Consider the following 23,577-nt stretch of genomic DNA (forward strand, 5'->3'; position numbering starts at 1 on the left):
TCCCAATTATTGTGTGCTTTGCATACTTTGATAGTACATGCATTATAGCTCTCTAAATAACTGGGACTGCTATAGGTACTGTCCTTCCAAAATTGTATGACAGATTTTCTTTTTGACATTAACTGCAAACAAAACAAAATGACCATTTACCCTCCTAGCACAAGGAAGGTAACATTCTCAATTTTAAGTTCTCATTAAGTTTGGAAACATACACTTACAACACCCATGACAACCCCAAGAGAGAGATATGACAGCCCCATCCATTTGATAACCCCGAAATTCAAAGCATAAATACAAACAAATGGCAGGTATGAGTTTATAAAAGAAATGAAGAAAGTGAAGTTGTTCTTTAAGTAATGCAGTATTGCCAGATAGTAAGAAAAAAAGATTCTTGTATTGCTTATTAGCATGACTCCTTTTATGTTTGACACGCAATTAAAAATAATAAATTGCATAATCTTATATGTATATAAAGATGGGGAAAGCAACACATAAATATTGTCCTAGAATAAATAAATGGACAACCTTCACAGATTTTGCCACCAGCCTGCAGATGAAATCCATGAAATCCAGGTCTTTGTAGCAGTGTGTAATGAGAGTACCCCTTGCCAGTGGGACTCCAGGTTTCTTTCCAGAGTTTAAAAAAAAAAAAAAAAAAATTAGAATACTCTAAGGTAAAATGAAGCAAAGCACCCAATGTAAAAATTAGTATCATCTCTAAAATTAAACCTAGTGATCAGATAACACGGTTTAAATTGCAATAAGTAATGGAAACCCACACACCTCTCTAGCATTTTTTATTTCCACATTAAGACATTTGATGAATAGCATTATATATAGTCTATATTCAAACAAGCAAATATTTAGGTAATTGACATGCCTTCCTAGCAGTAGCAAATACTTGCACCTTGGAAGCACGCTTCATCTTTGCAAAAACATCAGTTATTACAATCAAAGCTTCTTATAATTCACTTTATATTTAAAGAAAGATAGCACAAACAACAGGTGGGCATTCAGGCTCCAATTCTGCAATTAAATCTTTCAGTACAGTCCTACAAACTAACCACACAAACAGGTGGACCACATTCATAAAGCCAGTAGCAGAGTCAGGATATTATTATTAAAGTTCTTCACGTTTCTCCTAACTTGCATCTGTTAAGTACTTTACCCTTATTGGATCCAGCCAATGCCATTTATGAGTTGGATTTTTTATATTTAAAAGCTGAATAACTCTCACAAATAGCTTAGTTTCATGATATGGCAAAACACAACCAATCAGACTGTCTTGATTGTAGAGATGGATGTGAAATCTAAGAAAAAACAAATATATATATCTACAGTTAAAAATTCTCATGAAATTGAAAACAAAGACCCAGCCATGCTCCTGTTTTTAAGCCAGACCACAGAAGATGATCATATTGAATCAATGAGCCCACCTGCAGTCCAGAATCCAATGGTGGCCACTAGCCCATAGGTGTAGGAAGACACCACAAGACAGAACCTATACTAGCAAATTTCTTCTTCGCTCTCCTAGCTTTACATCCCTACAGGACATAAGTCTACCTTAGTTTCTTCGGTATAAATTTTAATACTAAACCATGCATGACAGCAATTTAGTATTAGCAATTTCAGTATAAAACATAAAACTTTGCGATACAAAGGCTGCATCAACAGTAATCCTTCATTCTTTCATGATGTGAACTATCACTGCATCTGGATGTGTCAATTTATACAAAGACAACGCCACTTTATAATACCTAGTTTATTTCCCTCACATCTTCTTATGTAACCTTGAAATAAGAATATTGATCTTGTGAGTGACACACCCCTGTATTATAAAATAACATTTTATGTTGAACAGTTGCTATTTTACTCATCCCTTTTCTCAAAGCCTACATATATGCCTCTCTAGATCCTCTGTAAGGCAGCTAGATCTAGGTAAATTTGGTGGAAATCAGGCAAAGAAATAATTGCTTTCACGCAAATTATCATGGAATCATCAACAACCAACATCTTCCCAGAAATCTATCAGAAGAATTACATACGGCCCCATAACGACAAAGCCTGAATTGCTATTTTAAGCATTTTAATCTGTACTTCCAATAAGCTTTGGTAACATTGTTCAAAGTTATTCCTACCAGGAAAAAAACCTTTTGCCTTTTTCAGTAGCCTTAGATATTAGCATACAGGGTAGTTATTGGATTACCTGTGAATCAGCCACTCAAGGCACTTTTGGGCTGGTTTAAGCATGAAGTAAGGCGACAGGTGAATTAGGAATAATGAAATATTCTGATTCAGCTGCTGATTTACTGCTTTAGTTTGAACACTGCGCTCGAGGCCTTTGGACATGGAACTGAACAAACTGGATTGGAACACTTCAAAGGAAGGATCGATTCCCATCAGCTCTTCTAAGCCGGTGCATCCTGTGGAAAGGACGGAAGAACGCTTTAAACGAAATCGTTTTAACTACGAGTCCTACCTGTCTACCTCCTCAACAACATACCCAACCTCTGTGCTATACTGGTGTATGTCATCCTTACTGAGCAAATCAAACCAAACAGTAAACAGATCTAACGCCAAAACTCTTGATACATTTAAAACATTTGTTAACTGATGAGGATGAAGGATATTAACAAGTATTAGCAGTGTGCTCTTGGAGCAGCGAAGGCCAACAGCACTTTGGGTTGTACTGGCAAGAGCGTAAGCCAGCAGGTCAAGGGAAATGATCCTTCTCCTCTATGTTGCACTTGTGAGACTGGATCGGGAGTACTGTGTACAGTTTTGAGCTCCCCAAGAAAAACACTGACATACTGGAGTGAACTAGTAAAGGACCACCAAGATGAACAGGGGACTGGAAAAATGACAGACCAGAAAGTTGGAGAAAATTGCGTTTGTTCGGCCTCGAGAAGAGACGGACAAGGGGAAATCTTATTGCTGTCTACAACTGTCTAATGGGATGGTGTAGGTTATAGAGAAGATGGAGCCAGACTCTTCTCAGAGGTGCACACTGGAAAGATGAGAGGCAGCGGATACAACCTGGAACACGGGAAATATTAGGTCAATATAAGAAAAAGATCAACCTGAGCTAACTGGCCCTGTGGTGAGTGGGGGTTGGACCAAATGACCTGCAAAGGTCCCTTCCAGACTTCTATGATTCCATACTGGGAAGCAGGCAAGGATCCTTTTCTGAACAAGTTAAAATACAAAACTCTGCACAATACACACATGAAAAAGTATACTCCACAGCAGAATCATAGGAATTATTTCATTATTTTACAGAAAGCTGGTCAATATTAATGGCTAAGTACAAAGCAGACAACTACAGAAACGAGGCAGCTGGGTGAAACATGGAAGAAATATATGATTATATGCAGGGTGTTCCATAATGACTATTTAAGAAATACATAACTGAGAGAAATACCTGTCTTAAAAAGTGATACATGTCTACAGTCTTGTTACTTAAGACAGACCTATGCTATCAAATGCAGCCCAGACTTTCTGTCAATTTCTGTGGCTTTAAAAAATGGCTTGCCTATTTAAGAAATTTCATATTCCTAGTTAAAGATCCACACAGGAAAAGAGAAGCGATAAGCACAAACATCTTTAAGCATGCAAACAGAGTAATGGCTTTTTCCATTTTCCTTACATTGTAACTATAAGGTTACCAAAGCGCAGGATATCAGGATGTTTTCATGAAATCACAGAATAATGCAGGTTGGAAGGAACCCCAGGAGGTCTCTACTCCAACTCCCTGCTTCAAGCACAGTCTGCTCTGAGGTCAGACCAGATTGTTCAGGGCTTTAACAAGTTAGGTTTTGAAAACCTCCAAGGATAGAGACTGCACAACCTCACTGGACAACCTGTTCCGCTGCTTGACTGACCTCAGGGTGATGTCCTTATATCCAGGCTGAACCTCTCTTGTTCCAACTTATACCTATGGTACCTTGTCCTCCTGCTATGCACCACTGTGAGAAGCCTGGCTCCATTTGCTTGATAATCTCCTTGTAGGTATTATCAGGCTGCTATCAGGCTCCCCCAAAAAGTTTTCTCTTCTCCAGGCTGAACAAGCCCAGACCCCTCAGCCTCTCTTCACAGGGCAAGTTCTCCAGCTCCTGAACACCTTGGAGCCCCTGCGCTGAACTCACTCCAGTTTAGTCAATGCCTTTCTTATATTGGGGGGCCCTAATCTGGACCCAGTTTTCCAGATGCGATCTGACAAGTACTGAATAAGGGCCATATCACTCCCCTCAATCTACCTGCTATGTTGATATTAATACAGCCCCTATTAATATAGCCCTGTTGGCCCTCTTTGTTGTCAGAGCACACTGCTGGCTCATGCTCAGCTTGCTGCCCACCGGAATCCCCCCAGGTCCCTTTGAGCAGAACTGCTCCCCAGCCAGTCAGCTCCCACTCTGTGTCACTGCATGGGGCTCTTCCTTCCCAGGTGCAGGACTTAGCACTTGTCTCTATCGAATTTCATACGGTTTCTATTGGCGCAGCCTGTCCAGGTGTCTCTAAATTGCAGCTCTGGGCCAGAGCGTATCAATTAGCCCACCCTAATTTGGTGTAATCTGCAAACTTGACAAGAGCACACTCATACCACCTCCTTCAGATCTGATAAAGATGTTAAATAGGACAGGCCCCAGAACAGACCCCTGCAGTGCTCCACTTGTTACCAGCCTCCAGGCAGAGTACAACCTACTAAGCGCTACCTCCTGAGCCTGATCATCCAACTACTTATTTTATTAGTCTCATTGTACACCCATCTAGATTGGAACATCCTAACTTGGATACAAAAATATTACATGAAATAGCATTAAAAGTCTTACTAAAATTAAGATAAAGGACACGCACTGCTCTTACCCACAAATCCCGTTATTTTATCATAGAAAGCAACCACATCATGCAGACATGATTCACCCTTAGTAAATCCCTGCTGAATGCTATCAGTTACCTTCTCCTTCATATGCTAGAAACATGATCCAAGAGAACTCACTCCACAGTTTTCCCAGTGACTGAACTGAGGTTGACGAGCCAGCAGCTGCCTGATTTACCTTTTTGGCCTTTTTTGAAGATGGGCTGCCTTCGCCATTTAGGCTTCTCTAGCTGTTGTTGGAATAGATAAATGACTCCTAAGTCATGAACATCTAAAGAGCCAAACTCACCAATGGCAAAAAAGGTGTCCCTGTCAATAGTAGCAGCTTCCTTACAATCAAACAGCAGCGATGCTGCTTCAGCGCGGGATAAGAGGCTGGGATCATTCTGGGGAAGAGCGAGCCGCTTCAACTGCTCCGCGAGGGACGTCATAGCTTCGCGTTTCTGGGAAAGAAACCTAAAGAAAAGAAAACAAAACAGAACAGGACCGCAGATAAAGCGACTCTTGAACAACCCCTATTTACTGTCCCTGAAAAAGCCGCTGCCACCGTTTAAAGCCTGCCCCAAGCACCACCAGCTCCCCGCACACCCGGTGGCGACCCGCCCCGCCGTACCCGGGCCCCGCCGAGGCTCATCCCGCCTGCTTGGCTGCCGCTGGCGCTGCCTCGCTGCCCGGCCCGGCCCGTGGCTGTAACGGGCGCCCAACGGCCGCCGGCCCCGAGGGCAGCGGTTGCCATAGCGACACGCGCTCCCTCATCTCCCTCCCCAAGCCCCGGCCCGGGCCCCGCAGCCAGCTGCCCCTCGGGGACGCACATACGTGGGGGCAGAGCCGGGCCCAGCCTGCCCGGGACAGAAGAGGGGAATAGCGGCAGGCGGCGACACGACCCCCTCCCCCGGGCGCGGCGGGCCCGCACACCGACACCGACCTGGCTCCGAGCCTTGCTGCCCGCCGCCACGCTGGGCCCCACGTGGGCTGCGCGCGCCGCGAACCCGGAAGCAGCGGCTCGAGCGGAACAGGAACCCCCGCCCCCGAAGAGCAAGGAGGCACCTCCCTCCTCCACTTCCTCCTCCTCCTCCTCCTCCTCCTCCACCACCTCCTCCTCCTCCTCCTCCTCCTCCTCCTCCTCCTCCGGCGGCGGCTGCAGGCACTGAGCATGCGCCCGCCTGCGAGCCGCTAGCCGGGGTGGCGGGGGCGGGGGGGGGGGGCGAGGAGAGGAGAGGAGAGGAGGGGGAAGTTGGCGGCTGTTGGGCGCGCGCCATTGGCGTGGCCGTTGGCGGCGGTTGCGCGCGCTCAGGCGGGCGCCTCGGCGCGTAGCGTGGTGTGGTGGCTCTGTGCCGGTGCGAAGCGGGGGCCGGCCGGCTTGTGTTGAGCAAGTGGCCGGTCCTGGCGACAAGTCCGGGTGTGAAACCCAGCAGCAGCCCCAGCGCCGAAAGGTAGAGGGGGAAGCCTCAGTGACGCGTCTGTGGTAGGGCGCACTGGTGGCTTTGTGCTGAGCCCAGCAAAGCAGCATCCTGCTCAGTGGTGGGGGGATCACCTAAACACGGTCAACATACGGTTTTAATAGTAAGGGCATGTGCAACTTGAGTTGTTCCACCTTAAGCTTTTGCTGTATATGGAGTCAATGATGCTAAGGAAGGTAGAGGAATCCTGTAAGCAGAAGGTCTTGAAAGCTACGGTACTGTGCTCGGACTGTATTCCAGCTACAGGACCATAGAATAACGTAGGTTGGAAAGGTCCTCTGGAAGCCATCTGGTCCAGCCTCAAAACAAGGTCAGCTTAGAGCACACTGTGGCACGAGAGCCTCGTCCGGTTGTGTTTTGATTATCTGTAGGGATGGAAATTGCACTGCCTCCTTGCACCTCTGATCTGAGGTTTCGTTACCCTGAGGTTAAGGAGAGATTCCTAATCTTAAAAAGCATGATGTCACCCAGTGTTTTGCATTTGAGGCTGCAGAAACTGCTCTGCGCGTTGGAGTCTCAGCACAAAGGGAACATGGCTTGTGACGATCCAGGAAAAGCCTGGAGAAAAGCAGAACTAAAACTGATTTCGATTAATGTGAGCTGATGGACAAAATGATAGCAAATACAATAATTCCGGGATCAGATCTGTAAAATTATTCTCATATGTGGTTGAGAAGCTATATAGGTATGACACAAATAACAAATTTGTTTACCTAGTAAAGCTGCCTTATTTTGGCGTTAGACATACAACTGATAAAAATTCAGCCTTACAGAGAATTATTTAAATCCTTAATATTACCTATTAGGAGTTGTTCCACTGACTTCAGCAAGACTGTATGCTTATATTAAGTTAAATATGTGTGAGCCTTTGTAGGAGTGGAATCCGAGAGAAGAAATGAAGCTGGACAAGTAACTGTGCCTGACTATATTTACCAGTGCCTTGTTAAAGAGAGTGTATTAAGAATGCATTGTTGTGTTACTTCTGAGATGGTGTTATCTGGGTGTACATTTGCAGCAACTGCTTAGCTGTTAAGGGTTGTTACCACTACGGTTATGTGTTAAAGTATTTGTAGGTTATTGTTGATTTATGGGATTACTGTTATTTTTCTGATTGCTCTGACATTGAGATTCTGATCATCTAGCAGATGAGCTGGCCGGGGTGATGCAAATCGAGATGCCAATTTATGATCTTTTTTCACATTCCCTGTGGCTTCTGTGCATCTTTTTCCTTTATGAAGCCTTCATGTGACCTTATTTTTAAGATAGTTTAAACCTGTATAAATATGCATGCTTTTATGTTTATAAATACCAAACATTATTAAAATATGTAGACTCTCCAAAGCACAGGAAGTCGTTTCTAAAAAAGGACTGTACTATAGATACTTAGTTAAAACCAGAAAAACTAGAAGTTGTAAAAGTATTCAGGTTTTTCAAGACTCTCCTATCCCACTATACTCTTTCCCATAGATGGCTGCAAGGCAGGTGTTTTATATCGTTGTGCTTTCTGTTCCATCTTCATTTGGTTTCAGAGTCAAGCTAGGATTCCCTTAAGGACGTTAATTGGAGGAACAGAGACACCTTCTGCAGAGAGAAAAAAAATTGTTTTCTTGATCTAATTCCAGAAAAGTTTATTCTGGGAAAAAAAATAAAAATAGACTATGAGGAAATACGGTTACTTGGCTTTGTAACTCCCCAACTGTTAGGCTTCATATCACAGAGATTTGGTCAAATTTGTATTTATGTGAGTTAAGCTCCTGAGACCCACACTGAATGCTAGAGAAACTCTGAACGTTTTTTTGAACTTAAGCTTGTTTTGACCAGTCCATTGCGCTTCTCAGTGCCGCGTCGCTGGTCTGTGTGGATAGAATACTGGTAGCTATACCATGACTAAGATCACCTCTGCTCCTGGTTGCTATTAAACTGCTTTTGACAGATTGAGTTCAATCTGATAAAAAAAATCTTGGAGTTTTAGAATGCAGGTTTTCATGTGCTGATTTTTATTTGAAAAAATTTTTTGTTTCAAAATTTTTTTTGTAAGCTTAGTCACCCCTGAGAGTTGGTATGGTTAAAGATTTGGTTGAGAAATGCAAACTCGATTACTCTTTTCATTACCTATGGAAAGATGTTGCTACCCCTGGGGGAAATATAACCAATACCATTTCTATGTAGTTCCTTTCCTTCCAATTCATTTCACTGGCTGTGCAGATATAGAGCTATATCTGCATTAGTAAGTAACGCAGCCTAGTGGGATGAAATACGTAGTCTAAAGTAGGTGGTGCTGAGGACCCTTGTCCACACTGTATGTTTCTCGAGAGGTTTTAGGTGGACTAGCTCTTGTTCTGTCCTGTAGACTGAATTCCCTTATGTGTGCTCGTGGAATGCATCTTCTGTTTGGTTCAATATGTAGGCAACAGACAGGAAGGAAGTTCATCTAAAGCAGAAATGGTTCAAAAAAGAACTGCTCAATAGAATTCAACTACAATATATAAAAATGCAGGCAAGGGATTGAGTGCTACCTATATATACAATTTACTATTTACATACAAAGTCATACGCTTGACCAGAGTATTTGTTTGAAATACTCTTAAGAACTCTCAAAAATTTTTAAGTTTATTTGCTAAGATGTTATTTCTTGTTTTTTCTTGCACTACCTCCTTTAACCTGGTGTATGCACCATCATTTGGGAGTGTTAAAACAGTTCTGAAGCAGAAGGAAGAGGGCCACCTTCCACATGCTCCACCATCACTTACTAATAATCTTGGTACGTTCCCTGACATTTCCCCATGCTGTTGCTAACAGTGAATGTGCCTGACATCTTAAAATATGATCGGATCGCAAAGTAATGAAGTAATATTAAAACGTTTATAGGATATGCAGAGGAGAGTGTAACTTTTTTTAGAGTGTATCAAGTTCTCTAATTTTTTTTCAGCAAAAGTAGGTGTTAACAGATCTGTGTGTTTAATGTGACTATATGTATGCTAACTGAGCTGTCAACCGATCTGTGTTCTAGAGGAGGGGACTGAACAGCTTGCAAGCCAAGGCAAACTTCTTGTCAAGAGATATATTTTGTTTTGCTCTTGGTTGCAGTGGGCACGCCAGCGTTTTGTAGTTTTGGAAGCTGTGCAGTTAAATTTGGTACTCAGAGCTAATCTGTGTCCTTTTGTTCTTAATTGATACACTTCTCTGCTCTCTACTGGAAGTTCATCATGTATAAGAAGAGTTCTGTAGTCCGTGAAATTGTAGCTTTACCATAATTTTTAGGAAGAAGACCAATGCTTTCTTTACTTTAAGGCTGCAGTAATGTATCTTTCTCAGTTTTCGGTTCTTTCTGCTCTCTGTGCCAATGCAGCAGTTACTCTTCGCTTCTGGACTTCACTGTTAAATGATACAGACAGCACCCTTCTGCAGCGTATACCTTGATAAGGCCTTGAGGCCATTATTCCCTTGCCTGGGCAGCTCGTAGAAGCAAGGAGACTGCAGTTATTATATTATGTAGGAAAGCAAATATGTAAAACTAGAGAGTTAAAATTTGTCTTCCCTAACTACCCCTCCTTCCCTCAAGACTCAATCCTTTTGTGCTTACATCAGTGAAACTGAGGAGACACGCTGATGAGGTCAGTGAAGTTTTATGAGTGTGTAAGCTGACGTAACAGGAGGCAGAAACGCTCGAGCATAATTTGATGGTGGTTGAGGTTACAGAGAATTGCAGTTCTGGTTGGAACAGGACTGAAGGGAAAATAATTATTCGGTTGAACTGGAGGGCTGGAAGGACCTTGCTTGCTAGGCAGTATCTAGCACATCATCAAATTACTGACCGCTGTGGCGGACAGTATCACATTTCCCTGATCTAATAATAAATAGAAACCCTCTGGATGGCTGGAAGGAGGCTATTTCGGGGATTTTGCTGTATTAAAGGCTTTCTGGTACGATACTGTAAACTAAGGTCTTTTAATCAAAATAATTGTAACACAAACTTTTAAATGTTTCTTTTGGACAACCTCACATAAACAAGCTAGGTCTGTATATGCAGAAAAAGCATTGGCTTGAAAAGGGTGGGCGAAGGTTGTCTTTGTAACTCTTCGTTTGTGCACGCCCAGTGTAGGTCTAGTTTGTCCCCAAAACATCAGGGAGAATATGGAAGACAAATGGAGATGGTGGAAGATGCGAGAAAAAAGCAGTCATTTCATTGCTGAGCTATGTGATGGAGTAGAATATTTTTAGTGTTTATTACGTATTGCTGTAGAAAGTCAAGAAGAAAGTTGGATTTTAATGACCGCACAATTATTGGAATGAAAAACAAGAAAATGTCTTTCATGATTACTGTGATTTTAGTCCTTTGTTATGATTTGATATTTATTAGGCTGGGAAATAAGGTAATGTGTCTATAAGCTAGCTATTTATTATTATGAAAAGAAACCTGTGCCAGACAGACTACTGAGAGAGTAGATGTTATAGGTCTGCTGTGTTGTGGTTGTGAGTCATGTTGTGTAATGCGTTTAGAGAACTTTGTAATCAGAGCGTAGCAATGTGGCCATTAGGGACTTGGATGTGATAAGCAACAAGGAGAGTGCTGTGTGCTAGATGTCTCATCTTTCATAGCAGGGCTATAAACGATGAAAGAGAAAATATAGAAGCTGAGGGCTGGGGAGAAGGAAAAAGTGATCAATAAAGCACATACTTTTAAACACAGCCTGTTTCTTCTTACTGCAGTATACTGTCTTGCAGTCAGCTCCCTCAATTGCCTCTGTTATTCAAGCAACTTACAGGCAATGGAATAGCAGATCTCATAGGGCACAACTGCCCGTTCCTGAGCTGCAGCTGTTTGAACCTCTATTTACTTGTCAGCTAGCCAGTTGCTGGGATTTTTTTGAAATGCTAAGATGAATAACAGCTCTTTTCCTGAAAGAGAAATAGTGTAATTCCTATCTAGATGTGCTAAATATAAATTTAAGCTTTTTTCCCAAGCTGGCCATTGAAGCCAGTGCCACTTCTCATTTCTTAATTTGCTTCAGTTGCTGTCTGTCCACATGCCTTTTCCGTACCTGGTTAATGGATGATTTGAACTAGAATGAGATCACAGCTCCAAATGATAATGCCTGAAAATGGTATGGTCCACATTCAGTAGCAGAGAGGAGAAAACATAGCTAGTGTTCTTTCTGTTAGTTTATATTCAGTTAAATACTTTTATCTGTCCACTTTCTAAGATTTATTTTACACGTCTATGTAGGAATAGTTTGTGCATTCCTGTAAGGCCTAGCACATTGGAGACCCAGTCTCAGGTGAACACTGCGAACAAATGAAATATGATTTTTAAACATATGTATGTGTATCATATCTATGATAGGGAGAAAAACTGTGATGCTTAACGTAATACTAAAAGTCACAGAGTGCATTTCTTTGATCCTGAATTATACAAAATATCTGGAAAAAACTGTTGAAACTTTTCTGTGTATTTCAGTATGATTTTAAAAAATGTTTGGTTTTTGCATGTGCTTTCATTGCACCTTGGAAACTGTCCATGCTGTTATGTACTTTGGTGATTCTTGGGGAAAAAGTATTTTCTAAAAGAAATAGTGTGTTTGATTTAGGTGCTGGGGGCACGCACTTGAGTTTTACTGATAAGGCTAGATCTCCAGATAGGCTGTTTTGCTGGAGGTGCTATGTTTTCAGAGTTAAAATAGTGGCCCTGCTATAATTTAAAGACTCTATGCTGCCTTTCATAGAACAGTCTTGACAAATTGAAATGTTCTTGATAACGGCTAATTACGCTTACTGCCGAAAGTCTATGTCAGTGTTTCTTTTTAGTCCGTTTCTTATCCTGTGGCACTCTGCATCTGTTGTGTATGCCCGTGTCTTAAGCAGCTGTTCTGCAGGTGCTGAGAAGCCATGTAAGAGACCCAGTAACATCAGAGGCAGTTCCTTGGTTATGCAACTGTTAAGCTGCACTGGAAACCTTCACTGCTCTCCTTAACATTGTGTAGAAATATTTTCCAATTCGGAATTTATTTTCTCTATAATTAATGTCATATACAAACCCATATCTTACAAGAGCATCAAGGTCACAAGTCAATTAATGGTGGGCTATGCCAGAATTAGTTTTCCAAACAACCTTAATTCAGCTACTTTGTTTGTATCATCACGCAGACTTCAATTACTTAGTCACAAGCTACGTTTTCTCCAGAAAGCATGCTGTATTCAGTGCATAGCCTAAACTATGCTTTACAGCATTATGATTTCTCTTTTTTATTCAATAAGACTTGTTGCACGCTGTTGAAACTCGTTCCCAAATACATATTATTAATTTTCCGCTGTGGTTATCACCGTATTTGTATTTGAGTTCTTACAGATCTATTTGGGAATTTATTTTCACATATATCCTTATATTTCACAGCATGAACACTATGCCTGGTCTACAGAAAGAAATCTAAAGCACGTGCTCCATTTCCTCATCCAGTGGGTTTTGGGGTAATGAGTGCTGATGCTAGGGAATTTTTTCTCTTCTCTAAAGTGCTTTACAGTATAGAATTACCGACGTTCTTTTTACCAGCAGGCTCAGCACAATCCTATTTTTGCCTGGTATTGCCATTTCAACACTATTTTAGACATTCTTTGCTGCAATTGAAAGTGCAGTCTATGACTCTTCTGAATGTTACTTCCACCACTAGTGCCTTAAGCAGTAAAAAGTCAGGGCCTGAATTTACAGGGCCTGGCCTGCTCCATCAACCTAATTCTCCATAGATTGTCTTTGTGGCAAGGTAACCCGTGAAGTAGATGCAAGGGGACTGCTGAGCCATGGGGAAAGAATGAAAAAGTCTCTTGGTATTCCAGAAACTCATTCCTGACCCAGTAGTCTGCCCTAGAGGAGTCCAAGATACATTTCAATCCATCCGTTTGAGCTGCAAAATAAGGTTTCTGCTGAATACTTTTATCAGGGGAAAAAGAGACTGGGGAAGATGTGTTCAGACTATCTCAGCTGAAAAATGAATTCCAGAGTGTACTATAAATATATGTGGACCTTACAGCCTAGGGATAGGCTCACCTTTGTCCTAGTTCTTGACTCAGCCCACAGTAACTGTTGTCCATATGAATTTATGAAAAGTAGCTAGAACAAAATCGGACGTGAAAGGCTGTGAATTCAGTTCAAATATGAAATTCAGGAAGATTACAGCTATTCCAGATTCAACTCCAGGACACAGCAGAGGGCTAAACTGCGTATTAGAACAGCTCTGCTGCATTTATCCTGTGGACAAATTGGCTTCAAAGTGAACAAAGGTGGGAATACTCTCATCTCCTCCTTCACGTATGCTAAATGAAACTTGTATAGGGAGAGAAGTGAGCCCATCAGGAACCAACCGGCTCATCCGGAGGGAATGAGACTGTACTAGAGCCATCAGCATGACTGGTTTATTGCTGGTAATGACTTTATGAGCCACCACTCTTTTACTGGAAAATATGGTGTGTAAAACTGATACCCGTTGCTCCTAAGATAAGAATATGGCCAAAGTTAGCGGGAGATATCCCAGATGGACAGAGAGTGATCGTCTTCAGACGAAGAATTGGAAAATTCAGGCTCTGTTGCTTAAATGTCAGACGTGGCAGGAACATTGCTCATTTTCTAAGTGCTAATTCTTAATACCACTGAGTGTCAGAGTAAAGCTTTGTTGGTCAAGCTATAAGAGCAACAGTTCTGGAAAAGGAAAATTTGCACTGTACAGGTTGAAAAAAGAATGTAAAACCTTATCCCTGTTTGGCAGTAATTCAGGTTCAGCCTGACACTGCCTTATACCGGGATGAATTTACCCCTTTTCCTGATCTTTGTATCACTCCTGCAGAGCGAAGAAGCGGTTGATACTCACTTTTACAGATGGGCAATGTATCCAACCAAGTTACTTTCCTGAGTATATTGCTTTAATCTCATTGACATTAGTGAAATTACATTGGTGTATGTGGAAGGAAAATGAGGCCGGAGATACTGCAACTTGTCTGAGGTCATTCAGTGAATCAGTACAAATGCTGAGTTTAGAACACAGCAGTGTCTGATTTCCAGTGCCCATATCCTGTGCCCATAATCTCTACCTCATGCCACAGTGATTTGAAACCTGTTAGGTCTCGTCTGTGTCCCATAGATAATTATTGTCTGGAAATTCTGACATAGTTGATGGTGTTTCTAGATAGAGAAATACATATTGTCCATGCGTTCATTATCTGGCCCACCTCTCTGTTCTCTTTTCTCAGTGCTACCCAAACTGTTCCTGAATAATGTGCATTTTTTTAGAAAATAATCTGGGGTAAATCGATTATGGGCCATATACTGGCTCTCTAAGGGATTTTTTAACTGCTAATATTCATGAAATACAAACTATGTAGTTAGTTGCAGGCTTCAGCATTGTACTAGACCCACAATTTCTTGCTTGCTTACAATTTTTGTGTAATAAGGCTGAGCTAACATAAAACAGTAACAGCCAGGATTCTGAGAGCACATGACGGTTCTTCTGAAACTTTGTAATAGGCCATGCTGTACCCCTAGTCCTGCCCCTTGCATTCTCATCACTGAATCATTTTTAAAGTCCTGGATCTGTCTCACCATTTTTCCAATCTTATGCCAGCACTATTTGTGGTTTCCCCACCTGTTACCATGTGTATTATATTGTAACTGTCTGCATATTGCTCTACAACTCCAGTCTGCTAACAGACTTGACTGTGCTGTTGTATATAAATTGTCGTATACATTTACCAGTTTTTCCTTTGATACCACATTTCTAATCTATGCAAGGCATCTATCAAAGCTTCTGATGTTGTTTGCTTCATGATCTGTCTTTGTGAGTTGCAACTACCCGGGCAAGAACCATTAAACAAAAGAGGCATCATCAAGAGGCTAGCTCAAGTGAGATGGGAGTTCAGCTGTCACCATTTCTTCTGGAATATTTGATAGAAATATATCAGAATCTAAGGGGTGATGGCTCTTCTCATTCATGAAAGGCATGATCTTGTGTAATGCTGTCTGGCAGTAGTCATCACTAGAGGGTTCTCCCTCTGCTATGTTACATCTTTCAGCAGTCACACTGGAGACTGTGATTATTATTATGTATCATAGTACTGCATAGTGGTGCTGTGGCAGAGACCAGATGTAGCGTGTTTCCTGCTAACATCTGCCATGAAGCCTCCCTGGGAACCAGGACCATCCGCTGTGCTGGCTGCAAGTGTAGCTCTAGGAATGACTGGGACTTCTCCTCCAGAGCACAAGGGACCCCGATGCCTTAGCAAGTCTGACAAACTAGCATGCTGCCGAGCATGTTTGGGAACAGGCTACACACAGGCCTGTGAGAGGGCGCGGGGAAGTCGAGTACACTCTAATTATAGTTGTTCTGCAGGTTGATCAGAGCGTTCAGAGAGAAAAGGCCAAAGGAAGTATTGCTGACGCTACGTTAGAGATGGAAGAGTGGCAGCGCAGCAAAGTTGTTTCTGTTTTTTTTTGGGATGGGGAGCAGTACAATAGCTTTTAGCTTTCTTTAGCTTTTTGGGAAAATTTCACCTGAAGTGACTTATTAAAGGTCACATAGAGTGTCTTAGCCCGTCTGGATTGTACAGTGTCTCAGCCCCGTGATTTTCCTTCCTCTCAAAGAGTTGGCAAAACCCAGTGATCGTTGTGCAGTCATCATTTTCTCCGTGCTCCTGAAGCTCAAACTATGCTTTGGTAGTATTTGTTCTATAAATGTTTCTCGCTACACTTCATCCGTGGCAGCATTTCAGGGGCAGAGTAAGTTGTTTCTATATATAGCTGATGAAACACTTTGGGAGCTTCTGACAATGTCAGTTGTTATCATGAAGCCACAAATGCATTTTTCAGCTCTTCTTCCATTTGTGTTTCCCAACATGTCATTTGAAACAGCATGCTTTTTAAAGAGACTAATAGAATGTATGCTTAGCTTCTTTATAGCTAATACCAGCACACATGAGTAAAATGGGGACTTTTTGGAGTCAAAATTTGGGTCCCTTGGTGCTAGGTGTGGCAGGGTTAATGCACTCGGTGCCCACTGTGCTACTTTTGCTTAGCTCAGGCAGAAACAGAGCTTTGGTTCCCAGATGTATGCTTCTCTTCTCCCTTCTCTTTTCCCTTTTCTGTGTGTTCACTTCAGGAATATGAAGCGAGTTTAACGTTTATTCATCGTCTTTGAATGCAGAATTTCATTTCTTTGTTTTCTTCTGAAATTACGAAATAGTGTATTTGTGTTTATTACATTGAAGAAAGCAGCTTTTTTGTTTTTATTACATTAAGAATGTTTATTTCTCTCAAACTCTAATAAAAAAGAAAATACATTTTGTAATACAGACCCCTCTACTGAGATTTGAGTAACTCATGCATCATTTTTAACAGAATCCAACGTTCTGGCCCAATCTGAATGATCAAAGTTGTCTTCAAATAATTTGAATGTCTATAGGTTAAATTTTTTAGGTTTTTTTGTATTTGCTACAAGCAGAAGGACATTATAAGCAGCAATTATGATACGCTTTGAAAAGAGAAGGGTTTTTTGATTCCTGTTTTAAGATTCTGTTAACAGTTTACACAAGAGAACAATCACACTGAATTTCTTTTATATTTCATTGACGTCTCTCTTGAAAAACCATCCTGCGGTTCTTTTTCCTAGAGAAACAGGCTGGTGCCTGTTGCAAGATGATTCCTTAAAGACTCGCTTGCCAATTTATCAAACTCTTAAAGGTTCCTCATCTTCTTGTGACCTTTCTGAAACAGTTCAGGCAGAAGTAAGATATTGTACCCCTGCACAGAAATGTTAAAACCAAAAACTAATCATTTTCACAGCAGTTGATTGTTTCACAAATGATTATTTAAGTAGAGAAATCTGGCCAATTCTTTATTCTAATCTGATTAAGTTCAGATAAAAGAATCATCTAGGGGAATATTGTTGCAATGTTTAACATTTTTGAAGCTTTATTTAAAAGGGTTTTTTTTTATCCTTATTCTAGGTTTTTGTGAGAGAAAAGAATAAGAACAGGGTTGAAGGGATTGAAAGTCTGATAAACAGTGAAAATAAAGAGGAGGGAGTTCTTGAGAGAATGACAGAGGACTGCTTTTGGGGAGCAAATGAGTGTTAAAAATAAATGGTGTGAAGCAATTTCCATTTCATTAAAAAAATGACACAGACTAGCACAGGAGGCGAAAAATGTGCTTCCTTTAGTTAGAAAAACCCTTTGACTTTCAAGGGGCTTAATGGAAAGCATGCCAAGAGGCTTTTGCTTAGGCAGTATTAGCTTCATAAGTTGGAACTGAAATGAAGAAATACTAAATGAGTTCACCCACAGATCTGCTGCTCCTTTTAGGAGAATGTTGGCCTACTTGGTGCTCCTTTTGCATGGAAAATGGAAATCGTATCTTGTCACCACAATGTTCTCCTGGGGTGAGGTCATTCTTCTGGGTAAGCATTTGGTACTAGCATTTGTATTAGCATGAACTACAACTGCACAGCTCTTGCCAAATAAAAGATAAAAATAGTTGACAATTGAGCACTGCTGTCTCCATTTCTGACCTCCCAGAGCCATCTTATTTCTTCTAATTTGTGTGGAAATCATGAATGTTCTTTTTGTTTTATCACATTATAGGCAATCTGTGTCATTTCTGCCTCAGGCAGAAATGGCTCTCAGTGTCCTTCCATGTCAGATCAAAATCCCTTTTCTGTAAGGGTCCCAGTGTTTCTTCCTGTGTCTCTACCTAGGACTATTGTCCTTTCTTTCTCGCTCAGCTTACTTATTTCTCTTGTTTAATCTCATTTTCTTTCTCCTTAGGGACACATGCTGTGTGACTCTGCCAGCTTTAGTGGGGATAGTCCTAACCTACCTGATGTGGGAATAAGCCAGCCGAAGCACGCTGCTGCCTGTTCATGACTGCTTTCTTCATGCTACTGTGCTGGGCACAGCTTGCTTTTTCTCTAGGTGGGCTGGAAGAGGCAGCTCCCTTTCCACTTCAGATTTGGTGTCAGAATTCTGTTCTGGCTGTCTTTCTGCTACAGAACTCCATTGATGTGCTTCTCATTACCATCTGCACAGTTAGTTTATAAAATTAAATAGAAGTAGTAAACAAAATACCAGATACTCCTCCTAAAGCTCCATCTGTAAATATCTCCCTTGCCTACTCATGCTTTTTGATGAAGGAAAAGTAAGCAGTTAGAGAACCTAAAACAGGTTGGATTACGTCAAAACAGGCAGTTCTGTTAAAATCAAAACATTGCTGTTTGATATTTTAAGCGCCTGATTCTCTCAACAAGCACACTGACGAAACTGAAGCTCCTTGTTTTGACATTTTCAGAATGAAAAGTTTAGATTTTTCATTCTGAAGTATGTTTTCATCCAAAATGAACTATCATGATCTACCAAAGTTTAAAATACTTTTCCCTTATAGAAAAAATGTGGGTTTGTTTGGTTTGGATTTGCTCTGATTTGGAAGGAACTTGAAATTTTTTGATCTCTCAGTCTTCCCATTCTCCCTACAGTTCTAACTGTTGGTTCCCTAAGAACAATGATAACAGTCGGTTTTTTTCCGTATTTTTCTTGTTACTGAAGTACTAAGTTTACCTATGCACCAAGTAAACATGAAAAATTGTACACTAAATTTGCAGTAGTGGCTAGCTGTGTTTTCAGTAAATTCAGTTATTAAAAAAAACCTTCATATCCTTACTTCAGAACTCTAGAAAACCTGGAGCAATTTCCCTTTGATTGCCAGGAATCTAGATGTGGAGCTGATTCCAGTGCTAATCCACAGTGTGATCAGATGCTCTTTGTCATCGTCATGCCTCGATTTCTATTCCATGGCACAGGGAGTCTGACCTGTGTTATATGAAGAAAGCAAACAATTAATGTGTGTCTTCTCACTGGTACTTCTCTGTATGAAGCTATCAATACGCGTAAGGCTCATCTATGCTGCGCGGAGGCAAGTGGCATAGTGACATGTGGCTTCATCCACTTCGGTCACCAGAGGAGGCAGTGCTGAGGGAAAGCACTAAGCTGGTTGCAGTGGCTCACCTGTAATGCAGCAGCTGTTAGGCTTGCTTTCTGCATACAAGGTCCCAGGTTTGTCACTCTGTAAGTGCAAGACAGCTGTTCACACAGGAGGCAGCTCTGGTTCGGACCCTCATCACTTTATGTGTATACTTCTGTGACTTTTGTGACTTCTTCCTACTTTTCCTGAGCCGTTATAGTGAACAAAAAAAAAAATTTGTGTTACTGACTTCAAAGGCTTAAATAGTCATTTAAGCGGTTGAAATCGAACATGTATTAGAAAACATAGATGGCTACCCATCTGTAAAAGTAATCCCCACAAAATACATCAGCATACACATCATGTACAAATATGAAATATGTTGCTTTGTAATCACTATTTGACATGGGCTGAGAGTTCCCTGAGGTAGTACTCATTTGCACTGGAACAAAAATTCCAGGCACAGCATTCATCAACATTTGCCTCTTTAAGGATGGAAATGCTGTAGCGACTTTGAGAGTATTTGTATTGAGTAGGTGAAAAGCATGTGGCTCTGACATAGCTTCTTAGGTTTTGATTTTTAGACTGTTTATCTTATAGCATATTCATCAATTTTAGGAAGTTAAACTTGCTTTCATTGTGTGAAACATGCTTCTAAGGTTGAAATTTGCAACCACAGTGTTGCATTAATGAAGTTTTTTGAACTGATGGATGTGAATCCTCTGTGCCATGTGTGTTTTCTTCTATACTGCATAGAGTTATAGGATAGAAGGCAACTTGGCAGAGAGCAGATCTTTAATTAGCAGTATGAAGCTCAGGCATATGCTGTCTAGCAGTTACTTATTCTGGTTATTCAGTCACATTGGCTTAGAGACCTTTAGTTGCCCACACAGTACAGTTCTCTTCTGTTTGGGTTTGTCTTTCACGACTGCCAAAAGCTCAGCTTGTGTGAGCGTTTTCTCTTTGTAAGTAAGGTTCAAACTGTATCCAATAAGGACACTGCTAGAGAGGATGACCTTGGCTGGTGATACTGTGCAGGCATTAATGACGGACTAGATGAAGAGCATAATAATCTTGCCAATTCCCAGAAGAAATACTGTCGCCAGGACAACTGAAACGGTATGACACAGGAGATAAGGGATATGCTCGCCAGTATGCTTGATCGCAGTGCTCTCTTCAGATTTTACCCAGCGGAAAACACGGATGGTTCCTTTCACACATTTATAAAGTTAATGCTTCCACGCACCTTTGCCCGTGCTTCTTGGTGTCTGCTTTTGTGAAGCACTGAGCATGTTTCCTGGAAGAAAAAGATGTTGCTTTGCCAAGTTGTGCTTCCCACTTCCTGGTTTAACTCCAAACCTGATCTCCTTTGTAAATTGTTTCATCTCACATGTGCCATCTTCTGCACTGGCTCTTGTGATACTTAATCAGAAAAAGAAAGTGGGAAGTGACTCAAAGGTCCACAGACTGTAGACTATGCTAAGTAACGTAATACAACATTTGCAAATCATAGACAGCTCTTAAGAAATAAAGATAACAACTAGGTAGAAGAAAAGAGAGATCTTCAAAAGAAAGGTGGAAAGACAGACAACTGAGAACAATGCTTTGGGTAGAGAGCCCCCCCCCCCCAGGGAAGTGACTGCCATCGGCCAGCCTTGCCCTCCTGGGACACAGCCTAGCTGCACAGCACAGGAGCAGCGCAGCGCCTGGAGCCGCGTCGTGCCACGTGACGGCCCAGCGGGGATAATAAGCCGCAGCAATGAGCCGCGTTGGGCTTCTCCGGAGACTCAGCCACAGGGACCTGCAGCAGCAGCAGCAAGAGAGGGAGAAAGAGAGAGAGAGAAGGTCACCACAGGTCAGCTCCTACCTGACAGCTTCAGCCTGTGCTCTCAGCGAGACTCATCAATATTCACACCCTGTCACCTCGGAAAAAGAAAAAGAGAAAGAAAAAAACCAAACTGCTACCAACCCATCAGCAATTAAACTAAAAACTAACAACAACAGTTTAAAAGTAGTCAAAGCCACAGCAATTGAAGCTGATCCTGGGTAGCATGAATCAGATAGAAACAAACATGCAGTACACCTACAGCTATGAAGAAGAGGAGTACATGACCCAAGAGGAGGAATGGGACAGGGACCTGCTCCTGGACCCAGCATGGGAGAAACAACAAAGGAAGGTCGGGAAATGAAGTAATGTGTGTGTCTGTATATGTGCTTCTTTGTGGAATTATGTCCTGCTCTAGTGCCATGCTGCATCAAGATTTGCCAGGCGTGTGCACTAATGAGTTCAGATTCTCTAATGTTACAAGAGTTATATTATCCATTGTATAAAATATGTATATAATATATACATTTTTAGTTATGTCCTTACATCTTGTGGAGAAAGCACTCACTTTTTGGATCCTTAAGTGATAGCCTATAGGTAAGATGAAACTATAATCAGTGACAGTCAGGAGATGGTTTTTGGAAATATTCTCTCAGTCCTTTTACGTTTATATGTTAGTTGTTGATAGAGATTCCAGTAATTTTTAACTTCACTTCCTGGGTCTTATTTTCCAAAAGCAATCTCTGAATTGATGCCTGTGCCTGATTGCTTTTAGAAGACAGTCAGTTGCAAGTGTAACCAGGAAGATGCATGAGATGGTTCACAATGGGTGTGCAGAAAAATCTGCATGCAATATTTCTGAGAGCAAACTAAGATATCACTGCTGAAATTGTGATCCCGTGAGTCAGCTCTTACTGGAATTTACTGTCATATCTGATTGAATCATCTGACAAATAAAATACTGCCTAGAAATATATACGGCTTGAAAAACTATATTTAATGAGCTAGGTTCCCAGATGCCAATTCACTGTCTAGGAAGAAACAGCTCTATAAACTCCTCGGAGCAGAGAAAGTAGTTCCTGCCTTTTAGGTATAAGAAAACTGTTGTGCCAGCAGGTACTAGCCGTGCTCTGTTTCTGAACCTAGCCAGAGATTGTAATCCTATCAGCAATCTTGTCAATGGTTGGATACTTCAGTAGTAATTGACAATATGGCACGTCTAAATTGTGAAAAAATAAAAATTGTCTCATTTCAGAACACTGAGTTTTAAGCAGCATTTGGAAGAGAGAGATAGGAAATATTGTAAAGTATTTGTTACTTCCTAATGTAAAAGGTGACGTTGAAGTCACAACTGACAGAGCTGGGATTAAAAGGTTATCAGCTGGTTGCGGGAATGGGGAAAAAAAAACGCTCTAGAGTATAAGGTCAAATATGCTTTTTGCTGTAGCTGATCAGCTCACTCAAAAACCTTAAGTGGAAGTTGCCGAATTATATCTGAAGATAGAGTCTGGCCCACTGTTACCGTCACAGCTTCGCTACGACTGAAAGTTAAGAGCTGTTAGAATCACTGAGACCAATGAGTTTGCTTTTCCATTAAAATCAGTGGAACCAATATGCTCCTCTCAGGTTTTGCTTGTAGCCTTCCTCCTTCTGTGAGTTTTACCTGCTTTTGCTCATTTAATTGTCCATCATTTGCATCTGTTCACACACCCTGTTGCTCAAGTATAATATGAGAAGTGCTGGGCTGTGCTGAAGTTTATCTTTCTTGATATATCTACTGCTGCATCTTCTAAATGAGTAATAACATTGTGCTCATCAACGCTGGCATTTACTTAGTTTGGTACTTTTTAGATGATTTTTTATGTTTTATAATGAGGAAGGGAATGATTTCGGTACTAGTAATATGAAGCTACTCAACTGTAACAGCTTATGCTTACAATTCAAAGAGGTCTAAGGCAGACAAAAGCCTATGACTACATAACCAACTGCATTTTTAAACCTAACAGGTCAGTTCTGTGCACAGAATTTTTGTACTTCCAGGAAACATCAGCTAGATTTACATTAGTTCTTTAGGAGAGAATACCTGGCATGAATCAGTTTCTCGGTACAAAGTGAGTAGGATGATTGCTCAGCATTTCAGAGAATGCTGCGTTGTTGAAATGAGTAAGGGGCAGCTAACTAGATAGTCAGCAATCGGAAGGAATTTCCTGGAACATGGATAAATAATCCAGACAGTTGGGATTTTGTAGGCTTTCTTAGGTTACAGTAAATCTGTTGATTTTTACAGAAGGGGGAGTAGTTAGTATAAGACCCCCTGGCGAATTCTGTGCTTCCATTCGTCCAAACAGACAGTGCTTCAGTGGAAAGTCAACAGTTTCCACACTGGTAAATGAAAGCTTACGTGCATAGAATAAAGAGATTTTTGCTT

The 23,577-nt window shown here is 41.3% G+C and overlaps 2 protein-coding genes across 5 annotated transcripts in view; one reads left to right on the forward strand and one right to left on the reverse strand.

Annotated features, from left to right (window-relative positions):
• HEATR1 (HEAT repeat containing 1) overlaps nucleotides 1–5,955 on the reverse strand; it is a 40,888-nt gene extending 34,933 nt beyond the window's left edge. The window contains exons 1-5 of the mRNA XM_068939222.1: nucleotides 5,802–5,955; nucleotides 5,166–5,332; nucleotides 2,207–2,423; nucleotides 1,169–1,310; nucleotides 526–627 (exon numbers count right to left, since the gene is read on the reverse strand). Of these exons, the coding sequence (XP_068795323.1) occupies nucleotides 526–627; nucleotides 1,169–1,310; nucleotides 2,207–2,423; nucleotides 5,166–5,307 (603 nt within the window). The 5' untranslated portion in view covers nucleotides 5,308–5,332; nucleotides 5,802–5,955. The remainder of the gene's footprint in view (nucleotides 1–525; nucleotides 628–1,168; nucleotides 1,311–2,206; nucleotides 2,424–5,165; nucleotides 5,333–5,801) is intronic.
• Nucleotides 5,956–11,833: 5,878 nt separating this feature from the next.
• ACTN2 (actinin alpha 2) overlaps nucleotides 11,834–23,577 on the forward strand; it is an 83,402-nt gene continuing 71,658 nt past the window's right edge. For 2 of the 4 annotated variants that reach the window (XM_068939241.1, XM_068939242.1), the window contains exon 1: nucleotides 11,836–21,501. In XM_068939241.1, the coding sequence (XP_068795342.1) occupies nucleotides 21,376–21,501 (126 nt within the window). In that variant the 5' untranslated portion in view covers nucleotides 11,836–21,375. Of the gene's footprint in view, nucleotides 21,502–23,577 lie in introns of all 4 variants that reach the window. The other 2 variants (XM_068939239.1, XM_068939240.1) reach the window with 2 other exon arrangements.

Source organism: Struthio camelus, chromosome 3 (assembly GCF_040807025.1).
Source record: "Struthio camelus isolate bStrCam1 chromosome 3, bStrCam1.hap1, whole genome shotgun sequence".
NCBI classification, from domain to species: Eukaryota; Metazoa; Chordata; class Aves; order Struthioniformes; family Struthionidae; genus Struthio; species Struthio camelus.